This window comes from Rhinoraja longicauda, chromosome 28 (assembly GCF_053455715.1).
Source record: "Rhinoraja longicauda isolate Sanriku21f chromosome 28, sRhiLon1.1, whole genome shotgun sequence".
NCBI lineage: Eukaryota > Metazoa > Chordata > Chondrichthyes > Rajiformes > Arhynchobatidae > Rhinoraja > Rhinoraja longicauda.
The window spans coordinates 25,457,197-25,478,378 of record NC_135980.1 but is presented as its reverse complement, the minus strand read 5'-3'; the positions used below and the strand labels follow the sequence as shown (position 1 = coordinate 25,478,378).

General features: G+C 51.8%; 2 protein-coding genes across 3 annotated transcripts in view; one reads left to right on the top strand and one right to left on the bottom strand.

Moving 5' to 3' along the window:
- Positions 1-10,497, bottom strand: part of LOC144606989 (homer protein homolog 3-like) — a 36,135-nt gene extending 25,638 nt beyond the window's left edge. Inside the window, 3 exon segments of the mRNA XM_078423498.1 lie at positions 10,314-10,378; positions 10,380-10,427; positions 10,429-10,497. Coding sequence (XP_078279624.1) covers positions 10,314-10,378; positions 10,380-10,427; positions 10,429-10,497 — 182 coding nt within the window.
- ddx49 (DEAD (Asp-Glu-Ala-Asp) box polypeptide 49) overlaps positions 1-21,182 on the top strand; it is a 60,218-nt gene that overhangs the window by 31,733 nt on the left and 7,303 nt on the right. The window contains exons 1-4 of one of the 2 annotated variants that reach the window (XM_078423869.1): positions 17,525-17,692; positions 19,606-19,729; positions 20,881-20,966; positions 21,060-21,181. In XM_078423869.1, the coding sequence (XP_078279995.1) occupies positions 17,560-17,692; positions 19,606-19,729; positions 20,881-20,966; positions 21,060-21,181 (465 nt within the window). In that variant the 5' untranslated portion in view covers positions 17,525-17,559. Of the gene's footprint in view, positions 1-17,524; positions 17,693-19,605; positions 19,730-20,880; positions 20,967-21,059; position 21,182 lie in introns of those variants that run through there. The other variant, XM_078423870.1, reaches the window with a different exon arrangement.

Below are 21,182 nucleotides of genomic sequence, written 5' to 3'. Positions count from 1 at the left end.
TTGGCTACAGCATGCAGCGTAGTTTTACTAGGTTAATTCCCGGAATGGCGGGACTATCATATGTTGAAAGACTGGAGCGACTAGGCTTGTATACACTGGAATTTAGAAGGATGAGAGGAGATCTTATCGAAACGTATCAGATTATTAAGGGGTTGGACACGTTAGAGGCAGGAAACATGTTCCCAATGTTGGGGGAGTCCAGAACAAGGGGCCACAGTTTAAGAATAAGGGGTAGGCCATTTAGAACTGAGATGAGGAAAAACCTTTTTCAGTCAGAGAGTTGTGAATCTGTGGAATTCTCTGCCTCAGAAGGCAGTGGAGGCCAATTCTCTGAATGCATTCAAGAGAGAGCTGGATAGAGCTCTTAAGGATAGCGGAGTCAGGGGGTATGGGGAGAAGGCAGGAACGGGGTACTGATTGAAAATGATCAGCCATGATCACATTGAATGGCGGTGCTGGCTCGAAGGGCCGAATGGCCTCCTCCTGCACCTATTGTCTATTGGCTTGGTACAAATGTAAATTGTCCCGAGTGTGTGTAGGATAGTGTTAGTTTGTGGGGATCGCTGGTCGTTGCGGACTCGGTGGGCCGAATGGCCTGTTTCCGTGCTATATCTCTAAATTAAACTAAACTAAACCCTCTGCCGAATACGATTCCAAAGATTCACAATCCTGTTTTACTGGCTCAGGCGGCAAAATGGCCCCTTTTTATTTTCCCCCCCAAATGCCCCTGAATGAATGAGTGATAATCTCCTGTCACGTGTGACAGGTCACAGTGATATTCTTTGTTTTGCATTCCCAAGGTATGCAAAGAGTCGCCATGTAAAGGGCGCCGACAAAGTTACAAAGTATTCCATTTTACTCAACCATTTTAGCACATTCCATTTATGGTCTCCCTCAGTTCTCGGCTGTTCCCCCACTCCGGGTCCTCTCCTCTTCCTCAAAATTACCCCTCTACCTCCCCCCACTGGTAATCTCCATCACCATTGCACTCCCAATCACTCCTCTCCAATTGCCCTCTCAATGGCCCCTTTTTACCTTAATTGCTTCATAAGATCATAAATGATAGGAGCAGAATTAGGCCATTTGGCCGATCAAGTCTACTCCGCCATTCACTTATGATGGAACTATCTCTCCCTCCTAACCCCATTCTCCTGCCTTCTCCACATCACCTCAGCCACCTGTACCTCTTCCTCCCAATTACCCCTCCTCTTCCCCCACTGGCTATCCTCATGCCACTAGTCAACCTTCTCCATTAAACTAATCTTAACATAGACACATATAACATTCTTAAGGGATTGGACAGGCTAGATGCAGGAAAAATGTTCCCGGTGTTGGAGGAGTCCAGAACCAGGGGTCACAATTTAAGAATAAGGGGTAGGCCATTTAGGACTGAGGTGAAGAAAAACGTTTCCACCCAGAGTTGTGAATCTGTGGAATTCTCTGCCACAGAAGGCAGTGGAGGTCAATTCACTGGATGTTTTCAAGAGAGAGTTAGATTTAGCTCTTAGAGCTAAAGGAATCAAGGGATATGGGGAAAAAGCAGGAACCGGATACTGATTTTGGATGATCAGCCATGATCATATTGAATGGTGGTGCTGGCTCGAAGGGCCGAATGGCCTACTCCTGCACATATTTTCTACGTTTCTATGTAATTGCCCTTCTCTTACCCCTAACAGCTCCTCTCCTAATCCCCCTCCAGCCCCTGTCCCCCTTTCCAATGGGTCCTCTCCATTTTTCAACAGACCCAGTCCCCTGCTCGCCCCTCCTCCTCCCCCTGCCCCGCCTCCTGTGCGCCCCCCTAACCCCTGCCCCCTTCCCCGCCCCTGCCTGCTCCTTCCCCCTCCCCCCAGCCTCCTCAACCACCTCTTGCCTGTCCCCTGCCCACCCACTGCTCACCTCACTCCCACCTTCTATCGTCCCCTCCCCGTCCCATCACCCCTCCCCCGCGCTAACTTGCCCCACCTCCTCCCTCGTCCCATCACTCCCCTCCCCGTCCTCCCCTGCCCCAAACACTCCTCCCCCCCTGCCCCCTCATGCCCATCCTTCCCCGTCCCCCCACCCTGCCCACTGCTCACCCCTCTCCCACCTCCTGCCCATCCGTCCCCCGGCCCACCGATCCCCTCCCCCCCCCACCTCCTGCCCACCCCATTTCTCCCCTCCCCCTCCCCCACCGTATCGGCCTCCCAAGATTTCTCAAGGCCACGATTATAAAAAGGAGAGAGAGGCAGCAGAGCCTCAGCTGCTGGCCTGGTTTCTAATCCCAGCAGGGCCGCGTCTTGTGACACACTGTCACGTGGAGAGAAACCTGTGGTACAGAGAGGACATTTATCTGTGTCAGCTGCAGGGTGGAGCTGGGGCGAGGAGGGGGAGAGAGGGACAGGGAGGGGGGAGAGAGGAGGGGGAGAGGGAGAGAGGGGAGAGAGAGAGGAGGGGGGGAGAGAGGAAGGGGGAGAGGGGGGGGGAGAGAGAGGGGAAGAGGGGGGGAAGAGGAGGGGGGAAGAGTGGGGGAGAGGAGGGGAGAGAGACGGAGGGGGAGAGTGGGAGGGGGAGAGAGGGGAGGGGGGAGAGAGGGGAGAGGAGAGGGGGAGAGAGGGAGGGGGAGAGAGGGAGGGGGAGATCAGAGGGGTGAAAGAGTGGAGGGGTGAAAGAGTGGAGGGGTGAAAGAGTGGAGGGGTGAAAGAGTGGAGGGGTGAAAGAGAGGAGGGGCAAGAGGAGAAAGAGTGTGCCAAGGAGAGGGGACAGAGAGGGGGAGACACTGAAGGCAGAGAGGTAGGAAGAGGGAGAGAGAGAGCAGGAGGGGAGTAAGGGATGGACGAGAGACAGATGGACAGAAGCAGAGATGTTTCGGTATTTTAACACAGCTGTGCCTGATGGAAGTACTGCTGGGATTTCTTGGAATATGGTCTATTACATCTAACTCCACAGACCCTCGTAACTAACATTGATCCCGAGTGCCTGTGATTCAATAGATATTACAGTAAATATTTCAGTAGGTAGTACAGGATCGTTAGTTCACAATCACCAGACTGAGTGATCATAAAACCTCCTCACACTCCCCAACACCAGCAGCTAACATTTAACTTCATCCCACAAGTCCATTAAACACTTTACACTGCAGAGGTAGCGTTACTGTTGGCTCGACAAAAACCTCCAAATCCACACACACACACACACACACACACACACACAGTGCGTGAAGCAACATCATGTTCCTTTCCCAAGTTAACGGCCTTATTACACTCAGTCATCTACTGCAGCAGGCTTTAGAGATACAGCGTGGAAACAGGCCCTTCGGCCCACTGAGTTTGGACCAACCAGCGATCACCCCGTATACTAGTGCTATCCGACACACTGGAGACAATTTACCATTTACAGATGCCAATTAACCTACAAACCTGCACATCTTTGGAGTGCGGATGGAAACAGGAACACCCGGAGAAAACCCACGCAGGTCATGGGGAGAACGTACAAACTCCGTACAGACAGCACCCGTAGTCAGAATCAAACCCGGGTCTCTGGCGCTGTGAGGCAGCAACTCTACCGCTGCGCCACCGTGTCGCCCTCACAGTTACAGGCTGCATCGCTTACAGCCCCAACACCAGGTTGTGTGACTCAGTCACTCTGCTCCAAGCTCTGCAAAGGCCTGAGATGACCAGGTGAACAGAGGAAATGACTCAAGAATGTCACCGCGCTACAGAAAGCTGTGATCAAGCTGGAGAGGGTAGAGAGAAAATCCACAAGGATGTCGTTGGGACTGGAGGGCTTGTGTCATAAGGAGAGCGTGAGGGCAATTTTACAGAGGGTCATTTAACCTACAAACCCGCAGGTCTTTGGGGTGTGGGAGGAAACGGGAGCACCCAGGGAAAACCCGCACAGCCACGGGGAGAACGTGCAAACTTCACACAGACAGCAGCACCTGAGGTCAGGATCGAACCCGGGTCTCTGGCGCTGTGATGGAGCAGCTTTACCCGCTGTGCCACCGTGCCAACAAATCACCCAGCACAGCCACAACTAGCTTTGTATCCTGGGATCAAACTCATTCCAGACTCTGCATTGTTCCAGATGTAAAAAAAAAACACTTGGAGAGAGAAGGAAAAAATCATCACTGATTGTTGGAACTTGAACCGTTTTCTAAATTCCACAGTTCGACTAAACAACAATTCAGGGAGATACAAGAAACTGCAAGCGTTGGAATCTTGAGCAAACCCCACAATGTTGGAGGAACTCAGCACGTCAGGCAACATCTGTGGAGGGAATGTACAGATGACGTTTCTGGGGTCGGTACCCCACTATTCAACTCTGACCAGAGGATGGAATTAGTTGACAAACGCACTTTGTAAAGTTAAAAGGGACGCAGGTGTTCTTTAACAGTATACCATGTTAAATTATGCAATATAAAACATCAAACTCATTGTTGCATTGAACAATTGGACATGCAGCAACCTTAACAAATTGTTTATATTAACACCATAAAAACTATGCCAGAGCACTTCACTGAGGTGTGAGTAAACCAACGAGAAAGTTAAACCAAGGAAGAATTTTACTGGGGAGTGATAGCCTAAGGGTGAGCTGAATAATTGGTTTTTGACTGGGAACATAGGAAGAGGGAGTAGATAGAGAGACGGAGAATCCTAGGGAGGGAATTCTAGAGCTTAGAAACATAGAAAAATAAATGCAGGAGTAGGCTCTTCGGCCCTTCGAGCCAGAACCGCCATTCAATATGATCATGGCTGATCATCTAAAATCAGTACCCCGTTCCTGCTTTTCCCCCCATATCCCTTGATTCCTTTACCCCGAAGAGCTAAATTTAACTCTCTCTTGAAATCTTAGGTCCAAGGAGGGTTACCTCATAGCTCAGTTTTTAGTTTAGATATACAATGTGGAAACAGGCCCTTCGGCCCACCGAGTCCGCGCCAACCAGCGATCACCTATCCTACACTCCAGGGACAATTTGCAGAAGCCAATTAGCCTATAAACCTGCATGTCTTTGAATAATGGGAGTAAACAGGAGCACCCAGAGAAAACCCAGGCGATCACAGGGAGAATGTGTAAACTCCATACAGACAGCAGCCGTAGTTAGGATCGAACCCGGGTCTCTGGCGCTGTAAGGCAGCAACTCTAACGCTGTGCCACCGTGCTGTTGATGAAGAAGCGATTAAAATCATGTATGATCGAGATGCCAGAATGGAGGGTGTGGTGATGTATAGAATGTAGAATAGCACAGTGTAGGAACAAGCTCTTCAGCACACAATGTCTGTGCCGAACATGATGCCAAGTTAAGTTAATCTCCTCTGCCTGCATGTGATCCATATCCCTCCATTCCCCTGCATATCCATGTGCCCATCTAAAATCCTCTTAAATGCCACTATCCTATCTGCCTTCACCTCCATCCCTGGCATCGCGTTCCAGACACCCACCACCTTCTGTGTTAAAAAAAAACGTGCATATTTTCCTCTCTGACCGTCACAATTTGCCTCCTAGTCTTTGACATCTCCACCCTGGGTAAGCTTCTGATGTTGGGGAGATTGGGCGGCACAGTGATGCAGCTGGTCGAGCCGCTACCACGCTGGTGAGCGCCAGAGACCCAGGTTCGATCCTGACCCTGTCTGTGTGGAGTTTGCACGTTCTCCCTGTGACTATGTGGGTTTTCTTCGGGTGCCCCGGTTTCCTCCCACTTCCCAAAGACGTGTGGGTTTATGTTGGTTGGACGCTGAAAACTGCCCCTAGTGCGTAGGGAGGATAGACACAAAAAGCTGGAGTGACCCAGAGGGGCAGGCAGCATCTCGGGAGAGAAGGAATGGGTGACGTTTCGGGTCGAGACCCTTCTTCAGACGTTTCGCAACCCGAAACGTCACCCATTCCTTCTCGCCATAGATGCTGCCTGTCCCGCTGAGTTACTCCTGCTTTTTGCGTCTATCTTCGGTTTAAACCAGTATCTAGTGTGTAGGGAGTGGATGAGAAAGTGTGGTATCATAGAACCAGTGTGAGTGGGTGGTCGGCGTGGACTCTGTGGATCGAGGCGCCTGTTTCCACGCTGTACCTTTCACTCAATTAGACGTAGGACTGAAGATGATCAAGTTAATTCAAGGGAAGAGTTTCCTTGATACTCCCCAGCAGGGTCAAGACAGGATGGGAGCAGAGCTGCAGAGAGGAGGTGATGTACGAGATGGTGTAACCACAACCCTATCAGGTCAACTGGTCATTTCAATGAAATCCAAAACGGGGAAATAAAGATAAAAAACAGGCTAATTGGCGTGGACAAGAATACAATGACCAAATCTCAAGTGAGATGTGAAAGGGAGTGGAGGGCGGTGAGAACAAAATCTCAGTAAAAGCAATTAACAGCAACAATGAGCTGCTGCAGAAAATGGTTAAAACGGTGGCAGGAACGAACCCTGTGTGTGAGCTGCTCTAGTTTGCTCGAGTGAAGGTTATCAGGGATAAAGCTGAAACGCACGCAATGTTGCTGAGGACTATCTGACGTGGGCAAGGATTCCACACAGTTTTCCTCCACAAAAAGCCGCAAAGTGCTGGAGTTCCTCAGCGGGTCAGGCAGCATCCCCAGAAAACACGGACAGGCGACTTAGGGGTGGCACGGTGACAGAGCTGCCGCCAAACAGCACCAGAGACCCGGGGTTTGATCCTGACCACGGGTGCTTGTCTGTACGGAGTTTGTACGTTCCCCCCGTGACCGCGTAGGTTCTCTCCTGGGTGCTCCGGTTACCTCCTGCACTCCAAAGACGTACAGGTTTGCAGGTAAATTGGCTTTGGTAGAATTGTAAATTGTCCCTGTGTGTGTAGGACAGTGCTTGTGTACGCAGTGATCGCTGGTCGACGCGGACCCAGTGGGCTCAAGGGTCAGTTTCCACGCTGCATCTCTAAAGTCTAAAGACTTCAAAACTCTGAAGAAGGATCCCGACCCGAGACGTCACCCATGATCTCCAGAGATGCCGCCTGATCGGCTGAGTTACTCCAGCACTTTTTGTCAACCAACATCTGCAATTCCTTGTGCCTACAACTTTCCCTTGCAATAGCAGAATTAAATCAATTCACAACCCTGCCATAAATGGTTTATTGGTGGTTATTTTTTATATTAAGGATTGATTTAGTTTAGTTTAGAGATACAGCACGGGAAACAGGCCTTTCGGCCCATCGAGTCTGCACTTACCAGCGATCCCTGTACTATCCTACACACGCACTAGGGACAATGGACAATCTTTACCGAAGCCAACGAAACCTACTAACCTGCACGTCTTTGGAATGTGAGAGAAAACCGGAGCAAACCCACGCGGTTACAGGGAGAAGGTACAAACTCCGTAGACAGCACCCATGGTTAGGATTGAACCCGGGTCTCTGACGTTGTAAGGCAGCAGCTCTACCGCTGTGCCATTGTGCCGCCACTACCCAAATCTGCCTAAATGTTCTCAAAACCTAAAGTACAACCAGTTACTCCAGGCTGAGGAAACTGTACCAGCGAATAGTACCTAGGCTGAGCTGTAAATGGATCAAATTTCTGGGGTAGTTAAAAAGAGAAATACCTTCTGTGACTCAAAGTATGGGTTCTGGCGCTGAGAATCCTCAATATAATTCATGCCAATGGCACCCGAGCCCCATGATGAAAGGCTGGTGAGTCTTTCCTCTCCCAGTACGAATCCTAACGGATTTACTGTGAAGCGAGATAGACTCACATACAGAGTTCCATTCGGCTCCTCTCTCCGTTACGCTCCTGTCTCTCACAGTCTGAAGAAGGGTCTCGGCCCGAAACGTCACCCATTCCTTCTCTCCAGTGATGCCGCCTGTCCCACTGAGTTACTCCAGCATTTTTGTGTCTATTCTCACCGTCAAGAGTCCGTTCCCAGGGACACATTCGGAGACGGACATCGAGTGCGGCCGGAAGATCATCGACTTGGTGAAAGACGCTCTTTGGTCTGGCCCCGAAACCTGTTGACCTCCCGGCAGAGCGAAATGTCCGTTGGGGAATGTTGCCGACTGGCCCGCTGCAGACTGCAGGGGTACGTGGCTGAGGGACGCACTGAAGCTCGGTGCAGCCAACGCCAAGGCTCTGTGGGGGAGGACCACAGTCTAGGGTCCCTCTGCGACAGGACATGGGGGGGGGGGGGGGGGGGGGGGGGGGGCAGGGGGGGGGAGACGCCCCTCAGACAAGGGAAGGAATATTAACCCAGGGCCCCACATGAGTGGCAAGGGGTGCCTGGTGTATGTAACGATAGTATGTGAACACGACCGAATATAACACTAATGAACGTTTAATGGCTGAGAAAGTCAGAAGAGTTTTTTGCCCTGTTCTTGTTTTGTATAGATTTTGTATAATCCTGAATAAAGTTAATTTTTGGAAACAAAAATCAAGAGTCGAGAGTGTTTAATTGTCACAAGCACCGACAAAGGAACAATGAGATTCTTACTTGCAGCAGTTTAGCAGACTTAAAAGCACCCACATATATACCCACAGATAACAATCCAAAAATTCAATACATTTATAACCTTAATACTCATGCAAAATCTATAATGCAACTAAAGATCCAGTCCACAGAAGTTCACGGTTGCTGAGGTAATCTATCTCCCACTGCCTCCCTCTCTGTTCCAAATGTCACATTGTACATGTCTGACTCGTTCTGTTTCCCACTCTCTCACTCTACTGAATGTGGGGTCAGTTACTCTCGTTCTTCATTCTTTGCTGCTCACCCTCCCCTTCTCTCGTCATCGTCTCTTTCCCACCCACAACACGTTGCTCCATCTCTCCTCTGTACTCTCCCTCACTCCACCTCTCCCCCTCCCCTGCTACTTTTTCTCTCTCCCCTTCTTCCTCCCTCCCCCTTACTCCCACTCTCCCCCTCAGTGTCTGACTCACCCCTTCCACCTTTCTTCACTCCGTCGATCACTCTGCTTCTTTCTGTATCACTCCGTCTCACTCTTCCATTCATCTCTCTCTCTCACTCCTTCATTCTCTCTCATTCCTTCAGTCTCTCTCATTCCTTCAGTCTCTCTCTCTCTCTCTCTCTCTCTCTTCTCTCTCTCTGTCCTCTCTCTCTCTCCTTTCAGTCTCTCTCTCTCTCTCTCTCTCTCTCTCTCTCTCTCTCTCTCTCACCCTCTCTCACACACACTCCCTCCTTTCTCTCTCACACACACTCCCCCTCTCTCCCTCTCCCCCACTCCCTCTCCCCATTCCCCTCTCTGCCCACTCCCTCTCTCCCACTCCCTCTCTCCCACTCCCTCCCTCTCCCCCCTCCCTCTCGTCCCACTCCCCCCCTCCCTCTCTCCCACTCTCTCTCTCCCTCTCACCTCTCCCCCCACTCCTATCCTGTCCACTCACTCTCTCTCCACCATTATCCGATAAACAAGGTGCTGGAGGAGCTCAGCAAGTCAGCAGCATTTGTCCAGTGCACAGAAGCACTTCAGGTTGGCCCCCTTCCTCAGTCCATGTCCCACCACAGATGTTGCCAGAGCCGCTGAGTTCCACCAGCACTTTGCATTTGGCTCAAGATTTGGCATTTACAGTTTCTTGTGTCTTCTTGTTCCCCATTCTCTCTGCTTCTCTTTCTAATTGCCACAATTGTTTCATCAATCTTCCTCCCTCCTTTCCTCCTTCCACGATCTCCCTCTCTCCTCCTCCCCATCCCCATCCTTTCCACGGTCTGCCTCCCCCTCTCCTCCTCCATACCCCCCCTTCTCACTCCTTCTCCCCTCCCTCACCCACCCTCACCCCGCTTCCTTTCTCCTCCCCCCTGATTCCACCTCTTTTCCCCCTTACTCCCCCCCCCTCCTTACCTCCCCTTCTCCTTCCCTCCCTCTTTCTCCCTTCCTCCCTCTTTCTCTCCCCCTCCCCCTCTTTCTCCCCCTCCCCCTCTTCTCCCCTCCCCCTTTCTCCCCTCCCCCCTCTTTCTCTCCCCCTCCCTCTTTCTCCCCCTCCCTCCATCTTTCTCTCCCCCCTCCCTCCCTCTTTCTCCCTCTCTCCTTCCCCCCTCTCCCTCTTCTCTCTCCCCCTCCCTCTGTCTCCCTCTCTCCTTCCCTCCTCTCTCTCTCCCACTCTCTCTCCTTCCCTCTTTCTCACCCCTCCCTCTGTCTCTCTCTCTCCCTCTCTCTCTCTCTCTCTCTCTCCCACTCTCTCTCCTCTCTCTCCCACTCTCTCTCTCTCTCTCTCTCTCTCTCCTCTCTCTCTCTCTCTCCTCTCCTCTCCTCTCTCTCTCTCTCTCTCTCTCCTCTCTCTCTCTCTCTCTCTCTCTCCCACTCTCTCTCTCTCCCCCTCCCTCTCTCTCTCCCACTCTCTCCCACACTTTCTCCCACTTTCTCCCACTCACCCCATGTTTATCTCCAGGAGCCGCTTCCTCTCCCGCCGTTTCCGCGAGTCCCGCCGCTCCGGTTCCCTTGCGCCTGTTGGCCGCGCTGGGCTCAGGGTCGTGGCCGGCTGCCTCCTGCCTCTGGCGCCGGCTGCCCACTGCCTGTCCCCGGGCTCCGAGCCGCTGCTCCGCTCGCTGCCTGCATCAGAACAAAGTAACTAACGGGTACAGCTCCCAGTACAGCTCGCTGCTGCCGTCTGTGGGGGAGCGAGAGACAGCGAGAGAGGGGGGAATGGGAGGGAGAGAGGGACTGGGACAGACAGAGAGGGAGGGAGGGAGAGAGGGACTGGGGACAAGACAGAGAGGGAGGGAGGGAGAGAGGGGGACTGGGACAGACAGAGAGGGAGGGAGGGAAGAGAGGGACTGGGACAGACAGAGAGGGAGGGAGGGAGAGAGGGACTGGGACAGACAGAGAGGAGGGAGGGAGAGAGGGACTGGGACAGACAGAGAGGGACTGGGACAGACAGAGAGGGAGGGAGGGAGAGAGGGACAGACAGAAAGAGGGAGGGAGGGAGGGAGGGGGAGAGAAAGAGGGAGGGAGGGAGGAAGAACCGGAGAGGAGAGAAAGAGGGAGGGAGGAGAGAAAGAGGGAGGGAGGGAACAAGAGAGAGAGAGAGAGAGAGTGGGGAGGGGAGGGGGGGGGGAGTGAGAGGGAAAGTGGGGCGAGAGGAAGAGAGGAAAAGTGAGGAGGGAGGTAAAAGTGGGGAAGGAGGGAAAAATGGGGGAAGAGAGAAAAAGGTGGGGAGATGGGGGAGGGAGGGGAGGGAGAGGGTGAAAGTGGAGAAGTGAAAGATGGAATAAGGGGAGGGAGTGAATGAAAGAGGAGACGGGGAGATCGGAGGGAGTGGGAAGAAGGGTTAGTAGGAGGTTGGAAAGTTGGAGGAGAAGAGGTGGAGGTGAGTTGGGAAGGGAGGAGGCAGACGAGAGTGAGGGAGGGAGAGATAGGGAGGAGATGGATGGGAAATGGAAGGAGTGAGAGGAGGGAGGAATGGGATGAATCGGGAATGGAGAGGAGGTGAGGGGGAAGAGAGATAGCAGGGGAGGAGGTGAAGGAGAGTGAGGGAAGTTAATGGGAATGGAAAATGAGGGGATTGGGAACAAAGAGGGTGGGGGGGGGGACAATGGGAGAGAGATGGCAGGGTGGAGAGGAGGCTGAGTAGAGGGCTGAGTAGGGGAGATGGATGTAAGAGAGGCAAGAATGAGATGATAGGGATGGGAGAAGAAAGAAAAAAGGCTACGGCAAAGGAAGGGAGAAGAGGGGGAAGGTTGAGAATGGTGAAGGAGGGAGAGAGAGGGGCATGGTGATCAGAAGGAGAGAGAGAAAAGGAGGGGAAGAGAGGAGGGGGTGGAGGAGCAGGGAAGGGAGAGGAAAGTTGATGAGGAAGGTGAAAAAGAGGGTTGGGGAGGCTAGAGATAGGAAGAAAGGCCAGGGAGAGAGGGAGGATGTTACGGTGAAGATTAGGGAGAGAAACGGAAGGCAAAGCAAAGGCTACTGAATGGGTTAAGGGAACAGAGGAAAATGGAGGGTAAGAGATGGAGGTGCCTGGAGAAAGAGGGGAAAGGTAGGGTGGGAGAGAGGGACGGGGTAAAGAGAGAGAGTGGGTGGGTGGTGAAAAGGGGTGAGAGGAGGCAGGAGAGTGTGAAACAGAATGTGTTTGGGAGGGGGGAAGGGCAGAATTCATTGCGGAATTCACCGCCACAGTTGGCTGTGGAGGCCAAGTCAATGGACATCTTTAAGGTGGAGATTGACGGATTCTTGATTAGTGCGGGTGTCAGGGGTTCTGGGGAGAAGACAGAGGAATGGGGTTGACAGGGAAAGATAGATCAGCCATGATTGAATGGCGGAATAGACTTGAAGGGCCAAATGGACTAATTTTGCTCCTAGAACGTATGAATTTATGGAAGAGGCAGAGGGTGAGAATGAGAGGGGATGAATTGGCATAAGGGATAGTAGAATTAGGCCATTTGGCCCATCAAGTCTACTCTGCCATTCAATCAAGGCTGATCTATCTCTCCCTCATAACCCCATTCTCCTGCCTTCTCTCCATAACCTCTGACACCTGTACGAATCAAAAATCCATCGATCTATCTCTGCCTTAAAAATATCCACTGACTTGTCCTCCACAGCCTTCTGTGTCAAAGAATTCCACAGATTCACCGTCCTCTGAGTAAAGAATTGTGATGAAGGAGCTGATAGGAAGGAAAGGTGTGTGGCAGGAGGAGTGGATGGGGGAGATTGGTGGCTGATGGGAGACTAGGGTTGCCAACTGTCCCGTGTTAGCCGGGACATCCCGTATTTTGGGCTAGATTAGTTTGTCCCCTACAGGACCGCCCTTGTCCCTTATTAGTAGGGTTGCCAACTTCCTCACTTCTAAATAAGGGACAAAGGGTGACGTCACCGCCCCGCGCCCCACGTGACCTCACCTAGCCAGCAGCCACGTGCTCCCGCTCCACCAATGGCGGCCGCCCGGGCCGGGAGGCAGGTTGCGTTTCAACCTCCGTCAGGGGCTCCCGGCCCGGGGGCCACCATTGGTGGACCGGGAGCACGTGGCCGCTGGCTGGGTGAGGTCACATGGGGCACGGGGCGGTGACATCACCCTTTGTCCCTTATTTGGAACTGAGGAAGTTGGCAACCCTTTGGGAGACCAAGGTGGAGGAAAGAAGAGAGTGAAGAACGAGGCAGTGAAAAGTGGTGTGCGGTTGGGGGAAGGAGCATGTAGAAGAAATGAGGAAAGTAATAGAAAGAAGTTGTACTGCACCAACATCCATTCCACATCTGCCTTTGAATTCACATTAGTGTAGACCGCTCTTTAAGATTGCATTGTGGTGCGTGTCGTTATTGGCGGCCCTGGCTCTGCACTCTGGATGACCTCGAACTCTGGAGCCTTCAGTGGGATTGGGTTTGTGTAATCCCCACTTCTCCAGGGAAGACCAGGGAAAATTCCGATCTTCATCTCATGGGGGTGAATGAAGGCGGGGAGAAATGAGGCAGAGGGGAAGGGGAGGAATGGTGCAGAGAAAGAGAAAGTAGGACGAGGAGAGAAAAATAGAGAGATGCGTGGGAGGAGGGGAGGGGAGGCGGGTAAATAGTTATCACACTCTTGTTGATTATTTCTCCATGGCTAAAACTAGAAAGTTGATTTGATATGTTTGGAATCTGATTTAGTTCAGTTTTAGTTTAGTTTAGAAATACAGCACAGAAACGGGCCCTTCTGCCCACCGACTCCGCACCAACCAGTGATCACCCCATACACTAACATTACCCTACACACTAGGGACAATTTACAATTTTTACCAAAGCCAAATTAACCTACAAACCTGTATGTCTTCGGAGTGCGGGAGGAAACCGGAATACCCCGAGAAAACCCACGCGGTCACGGGGAGAACGTACAAACTCCATACAGACAGCACCCGTAGACAGGATCGAACCGGGGTCTCTGGCGCTGTAAGGCAGCAACTCTACCGCTTCACCCCAGTGAAGCCACTTGGTCAAATTGACTGTGGGTATTTTTCTGCTCCACAAAACTTCCCGCCATCCCTTCCTCATCCCTGCACATCACCAGCTCCTTCCGTTCCCTGTGTGTTTATTCAGCTGCCCCTGAAATTACATCTCAGGGAAGTGCTTTCCACATTCCCATCATTTCCTGGGAAAAGGAGCCCATCCCGAATTCCTGATCGGATTTAATAGCGAGTGATTGAGATGGGATCAATGCAGGGCCAAAAAAATATCATGCATGAATACACTGTCAAACCCTTTCATAATTTTAATGGTCTAGATAACATTGTCTCTCAAGCCTCTGTTCACCAGGGAGATAAATCTAGCTTATTCGGCGTTTTCTGCTATGATTAATGAGATGTCTGGTAACTTTGTATTATCGTTGTAATTGCTGATGTCTTCATCATCTTTCGGTATTATGTGGACCTGAACTGTGCAGTATTTAGTTTAGTTTAGAGATGCAGCGTGGAAACAGGGCCTTCAGCCCACCAAGTCCGCGCCGACCAGCGATCCCTGTACACTAACACTATCCTACACATACTCGGGACAATTTACAATGATACCAAACCAATTAACCTACAAACCTGTACGTCTTTGGAGTGTGGGAGGAAACCGGAGCTTCCGGAGAAAACCCACGCAGGTCACGGGTTCGATCCTGACTACCGGTGCTATCTGTACGGAGTTTGCACTTTTTCCCTGAGACTGTGTGGGTTTTCTCCGGGTGCCCCGGTTTCCTCCCACACTCCAAAGACGTACAGATTTGTTGGGTAATTGGCTTTGGTAAAATTGTAACTTATCCCTAGTGTGTGTAGGATAGTGTCAGTGTGCAGGGATATCTGGTCGGCGCGGACTCGGTGGGCCGAAGGGACTGTTTCCACACTGTATCTCTAAACTGAACTTAAATTAGATCACCTGGAGGAAACCCATCAGTGTGTGGCCCCCCAGGTGGTCACAGGGAGAATGTGCAAACTCTGCACGAACAACTCCTGACGTCAGGATTGAACCCAGGACTCTGTGGCAGTGAGGCGGCAGCACCAACAGTTGTGCCACTCTGCCACCCTTGTGAACTAATGTTATCTCACTTTTGCATCCTCTCCCTTCACACGAGGGGCAATTTACAGAAGCAAATTAACCTACAAACCCACACGTCTTTGGGATGTGGGGATAAATGGGTCCCTTTCGGAATGGCAGGCAGTGACCAGTGGGGTACCGCAAGGTTCGGTGCTGGGACCCCAGCTATTTACGATATACATTAATGACTTAGATGAAGGGATTAAAAGTACCATTAGCAAATTTGCAGATGATACTAAGCTGGGGGGTAGTGTGAATTGTGAGGAAGATGCAATAAGGCTGCAGGGTGACTTGGACAGGTTGTGTGAGTGGGCGGATACATGGCAGATGCAGTTTAATGTAGATAAGTGTGAAGTTATTCACTTTGGAAGTAAGAATAGAAAGGCAGATTATTATCTGAATGGTGTCAAGTTAGGAAGAGGGGATGTTCAACGAGATCTGGGTGTCCTAGTGCATCAGTCACTGAAAGGAAGCATGCAGGTACAGCAGGCAGTGAAGAAAGCCAATGGAATGTTGGCCTTCATAACAAGAGAAGTTGAGTATAGGAGCAAAGAGGTCCTTCTACAGTTGTACCGGGCCCTGGTGAGACCGCACCTGGAGTACTGTGTGCAGTTTTGGTCTCCAAATTTGAGGAAGGATATTCTTGCTATTGAGGGCGTGCAGCGTAGGTTCACTAGGTTAATTCCCTGAATGGCGGGACTGTCGTATGTTGAAAGGCTGGAGCAATTAGGCTTGTATACACTGGAATTTAGAAGGATGAGGGGGGATCTTATTGAAACATATAAGATAATTAGGGGATTGGACACATTAGAGGCAGGAAACATGTTCCCAATGTTGGGGGAGTCCAGAACAAGGGGCCACAGTTTAAGAATAAGGGGTAGGCCATTTAGAACGGAGATGAGGAAGAACTTTTTTCAGTCAGAGAGTGGTGAAGGTGTGGAATTCTCTGCCTCAGAAGGCAGTGGAGGCCAGTTCGTTGGATGCTTTCAAGAGAGAGCTGGATAGAGCTCTTAAGGATAGCGGAGTGAGGGGGTATGGGGAGAAGGCAGGAACGGGGTACTGATTGAGAGTGATCAGCCATGATCGCATTGAATGGCGGTGCTGGCTCGAAGGGCTGAATGGCCTACTCCTGCACCTATTGTCTATTGTCTATTGAAATCACAGCACCCGGAGGAAACCCAAGTGCTCACAGGGAGTACGTGCAAACTCCACACAGACCGCACCCGTGGTCAGGATCGAACACTGGTGCTGCGAGGCAGCATCTCTACCAGATACAGCTCTTAAGTGGGTGAATTATCTTTTAACCTCTACTGATTGCCATTTGAAATGTTTCCCATTGGTGTTATTTTCTTTTGTCAAAGATTTTATTCATAAAATTATTCTTAATTATTTTGTTTTTTTTAATTGCCTACGTTTTGGAATGAAAACATCTTGTCTGACAATGTCCTTTGGATGGGTCAAACCAGAGGCTTCAACACTGTGATCTCCAGCTTGTTTCCAATGTAATGACTGGAGATCATCTTTCTGTTCCCGCTATTAATTACCTCTATGCGTTGGTTAGATACTCAATGATTCGAGTTTACAAAAGACTTTTAACTCTAGCTATTTCATCATCAAAGATGCATTTTCTGTCCATAATACCCGAATCCGGACAAATGTTTACCTACAATTAATCTGCTTGTCTTACTTATTTGGACACAAAGTGCTGGTGTAACTCAACGGGTCAGGCAGCACGTAGAAACACAGAACTGCAGATGCTGATCTATACCAAAGATAGACACAAAGTGCTGGAGAAATTCAGTAGGTCAGGCAGCATCCCTGGAGAACATGGATAGGTGACGTCGAGACCCTTTAGACAGATACTCCGGCATTGTGTGTCTACCTTCGGTTTAAACCAGCATCTGCAGTTCCTTCCTACATATCTAACTGAGTAAGGTATTGTCATTGTACAAGTAGTAGAAACAAATAACTCCAGATGCTGGTTTATATACAAAAGAAGACAAAGTGCTGGAGTAACTCAGCAGGACAGGCAGCATCTCTGGAGGGAAGGAATGGGTGACGTTTCGGGTCTGAAGAAGGGTCTCGACCCGAAACGTCACCCATTCCTTCTTTCCAGAGATGTCGCCTGACCGACTGAGTTACTCCCAAAATGCTGGAATAACTCAGCAGTTGAGGCAGCATCTCAGGAGAGAGGGAATGGGTGACGTTTCGGGTCGAGACCCTTCTTCAGACTGATACCTTCGATTTAAATACCTTCGATTCGCAACAGCATCTGCAGTTATTTTCTTACACTGAGTTACTCCAGCACTTTGTGTCCATGTTCCGTGTGAACCAACATCTGCAGTTCCTTCCTGCAAAATTCACCTGTCTCTTAGGGTGTCAACCCATTCCTTCTCTCCAGAGATGCTGCCTGACCCTCGAGTTATTCCAGCACTTTGCATCTATCTGGACACCTTGAGTGCGGGTGGGGGTCGCGGCATGGCGCGTAGAGCAGTTCCGCCAGCATCAAAGATGGCGACGCACACGTGGCAAGGCGGCGGCGCGATGACGTGAGGGGCCGGGCGCGAAGACGTAAGGGGCCGGGCGCGATGACGTGAGGGCCGCCGGGCGCGATGACGTTCGGGCGGCAGGGCGACGGTAATGGCGGCAGTGATGGCGAGGGGCGGCCTGCAGGCGCTCGGGCTCCAGGCCTGGCTGGCCGACCAGGGCGGGCAGCTGGGCATGCGGCAGCCCACTCCCGTGCAGGAGAACTGCATCCCCGCCATCCTGAGGGGTGAGTCTGCCCCGCCCGGGTCTCCGGGGGGTGGGTGGTGGGGCAGCCGGGGGGTAGAGTGGGTGGTGGGGCAGCCAGGGGGTAGAGTGGGTGGTGGGGCAGCCAGGGGGTAGAGTGGGTGGTGGGGCAGCCAGGGGGTAGAGTGGGTGGCGGGGCAGCCAGGGGGTAGAGTGGGTGGCGGGGCAGCCAGGGGGTAGAGTGGGTGGCGGGGCAGCCAGGGGGTAGAGTGGGTGGTGGGGCAGCCAGGGGGTAGAGTGGGTGGTGGGGCAGCCAGGGGGTAGAGTCGCTGCCTTACAGTCAGCGCCATGCAGTGCAGTGCGGACGGTCTTCACAGATGTGGCACTGGCTGTGGCAAAGCGATGGCACAACGTCGTCTGACACACGAGCGAGCGAACGAACGAACAGCGCCAGAGACCCGGGTTCGATCCCCACCTCTGTGCGTAGTTTCTGTACGATCTCCCTGGCTGGGACCTGCGTGGGGTTTTCTCCGGGCGCCCCGGTTTCACCCCACACCCCAAAGACGTGCAGCCAGGTCTGCTGTAGGCTGTGTAGGAAGGAACCACAGATGCTGGCTTACGCTGGAAATCGCTTGATACTTTATTAGCACATGTGACATGTTTTGCACACCTCACACAAAGTATGCAAAGAGTCGCCACGTGTAGGGTGCCGTCAAAGCTACAAAGCGTCTATTACAGTCCCCAATGGTCCGCCCCTCTTTGTATTTGGCGACGCATCCTACCTAGCCCGACCTCCGTTACCCATCGTGGGCCCATCCGACCAACGCCCGCGGTGAGATCGACACGAAAACGCCTTCTCTCCAGAGGTGCTGCCTGACACACTGACTTACACCAGCTTTGAGTGTCTATGTATTCAGGTTTATAGGTTAATCAGCTTCGTGCCCCATGTTGAATTACCCCAAATGTTTAGGGAGTGGATGGGAAAGTTGGATAACATAGAACTAGTGTGAACGGGTGATCAATGGTCGGCATGGACTCGATGGCAGAAGGGCATTTTTCCCCACTCCCGACCTGCAGAAGATACAGAATACAGAAGTTTGAAAGCGTGCACCACCAGACTCAGGAACAATTGCTGGGTTATCTGGCTTTCGAATGGTCCTTCCATAAGCTTTTAGAGATACAGCTTGGAAACAGCCCCCCCCCCCCCCCCCCCCCCCCCCAGCGATTACTTTGTACACGAGCACTACTTCAAGTCAAGTCAAATTTATTTGTCACATACACATACACGATGTGCAGACTGGGGACAATTTACAGAAGCCAATTAACCGACAGACATGCAAATCTTTGGAGCGTGGGAGGAAACAAGCACCCGGAGGAAACCCACATGGTCACAGGGAGAACGTGCAAACTCCACGCAGACAGCACCTGTGGTCAGGATCAAACCTGTGCCTCTGGCGCTGTAAGACAATGGCTCTACTGCTGCATCACTGTCCGATTTACCTCTATCTCATTGTGGACATTGGACTTGGTCTATGGAACTGAAGCGCTCCAATTCTGAGAACTATGTTCTGCACTCTGTATCGTTGTTCTATCTATGGGTTGGACTATATTGCTGTGGTTTCCTCCAAAGACGTGCATGTTTTTAGGTTAATTGACTTTGTTCTGACACTGTCCCTAATGTGTAGTGTAGAATTAGTGTACACGGTGATCGCTGGTTGGCGCGGACTCTGGGACGGAATTGTTTCCATGGTGTATTTCTAAACTAAGCTAAACTCTGGAGGACATGAATAAGTGATGTCACCTATCCATACTCTCCAGAGATGCTGCCTGACTCGCTGAGTTACTCCAGCATTTTGGGACCTGTTTCGGTGTGGTGCAGTCCATCCTGTTCTAACCTTTTTCTCTTCCCTCATGTCTCCAGCTCTGACTCTGGTTTTATTTTCCCCTGTACTCTAGGCCAGGACTGCCTCGGCTGTGCCAAGACCGGCAGCGGGAAGACGGCAGCGTTCGTTCTCCCCATTCTCCAGAAGCTGTCGGAGGATCCGTATGGAATATTCTGCCTGGTGCTGGCACCGACCAGGTAGCTGTGAATTCCCAGGCCATCTTGCCTGCTCACTGCCGTTTCCTTTACAACAGACTGAAGAGAAACGAGATGCTGGAATCTTGCATAAAAATGGGGCACCGGAAGAACTCAGTGGGTCAGGCAGCATCTGTGGAGGCAAAAGGTGTTTGGGGGGGGGGGGGGGGGAGGTCGAGATCCTGTATTAGTCGTGGTACAGGGTCTGCAAGCTAAAATGTTGACCCGTTTCTCTTCCCTCCGGTGCACACTGACCTGTTGTTTCCAGCTGGAGGTCACAGTTCTCGGGCTCCTGTACCGTCTCCCTGATGGCACCAATGAGATGAGAACTTTTTTGAGGCAGCGCCTCCCGTAGATCCAATTACCAAAATTCAGGGTGAGAGAGGCAAAGTTTGGGGGAGATGTGCGGGACAAGCCTTTTGCAATAGTGGCGGGGGGGGGGGGGGGGGAAGAAGGAGAGGAGAGTGCCTGGGGGGGGGGGGGTTGAGACAGATCGATAGTGGCATAAGGATGTGCAGGGAATGGAGGGATATGGGGTATGTGCAGATATATGGGTGATGGTCGTGGCGTTATTTGTGGCATAGACATTATGGGCTGAAGGACCTGTTCTTGTCCTGTACTGTTCCATGTTTTCGATCCCATCGATGATGGGGAGGTCAGTGCCTGTGATGGACAGGGCATTGTCCAACGCTTTAGTTTAGTTTAGGGATACAGTGCAGAAACAGGCCATTCAGCCCCATTCACCAGCACTATCCTACACACATCAGGACAATTTACAATTTTTACCGAAGTCAATTAACCTACAAACCCATGTGTAGGAAAGAACTGCGGGTCAGGCAGCATCTCTGGAGAGAAGGAATGGGTGGCGTTTCGGGTCGAGTCCCTCCTTCAGACCTCCAAACCAGCACATCTTTTGAGTGTGGGAGGAAATCGGAGAAAACCCACGCGGTCACAGGGAGAACGTCCAAACTCCGTACAGACAGCACCCGTAGTCAGGATTGAACCCGGGTCGCTGTAAGGCAGGAACTCTACCGCTGCGCTACTGTGCCGCCCCGCCCCATACGTTCTGCAGGTTAGGGGGCAGAGTATGAACCTGAGGTGCTGGTGTCTGTTAATGATGCCTTTAATCAGAGTCTATTTGCTGCCTTTTGCAGGGAGCTGGCCTACCAGATTGCAGAACAGTTCCGTGTGCTGGGGAAGCCACTGTCCCTGAAGGACTGCGTGGTGGTTGGCGGCATGGGTGAGTGTACGACGCGCCTACTGCGGCCCGCTCTGCGTTGCTGTAACCCTCCCGCCACGTCCCCTCACAACCATCTGCCCCTTCCCTCCACAGACATGGTCAAGCAGGCCGTCGAACTGGCCAGGAAACCACACGTGGTCATCGCCACACCGGGGCGCCTGGCTGACCACTTACGCAGCTCCGCCACCTTCAGCCTGAAGAAAATCAAGTTCCTGG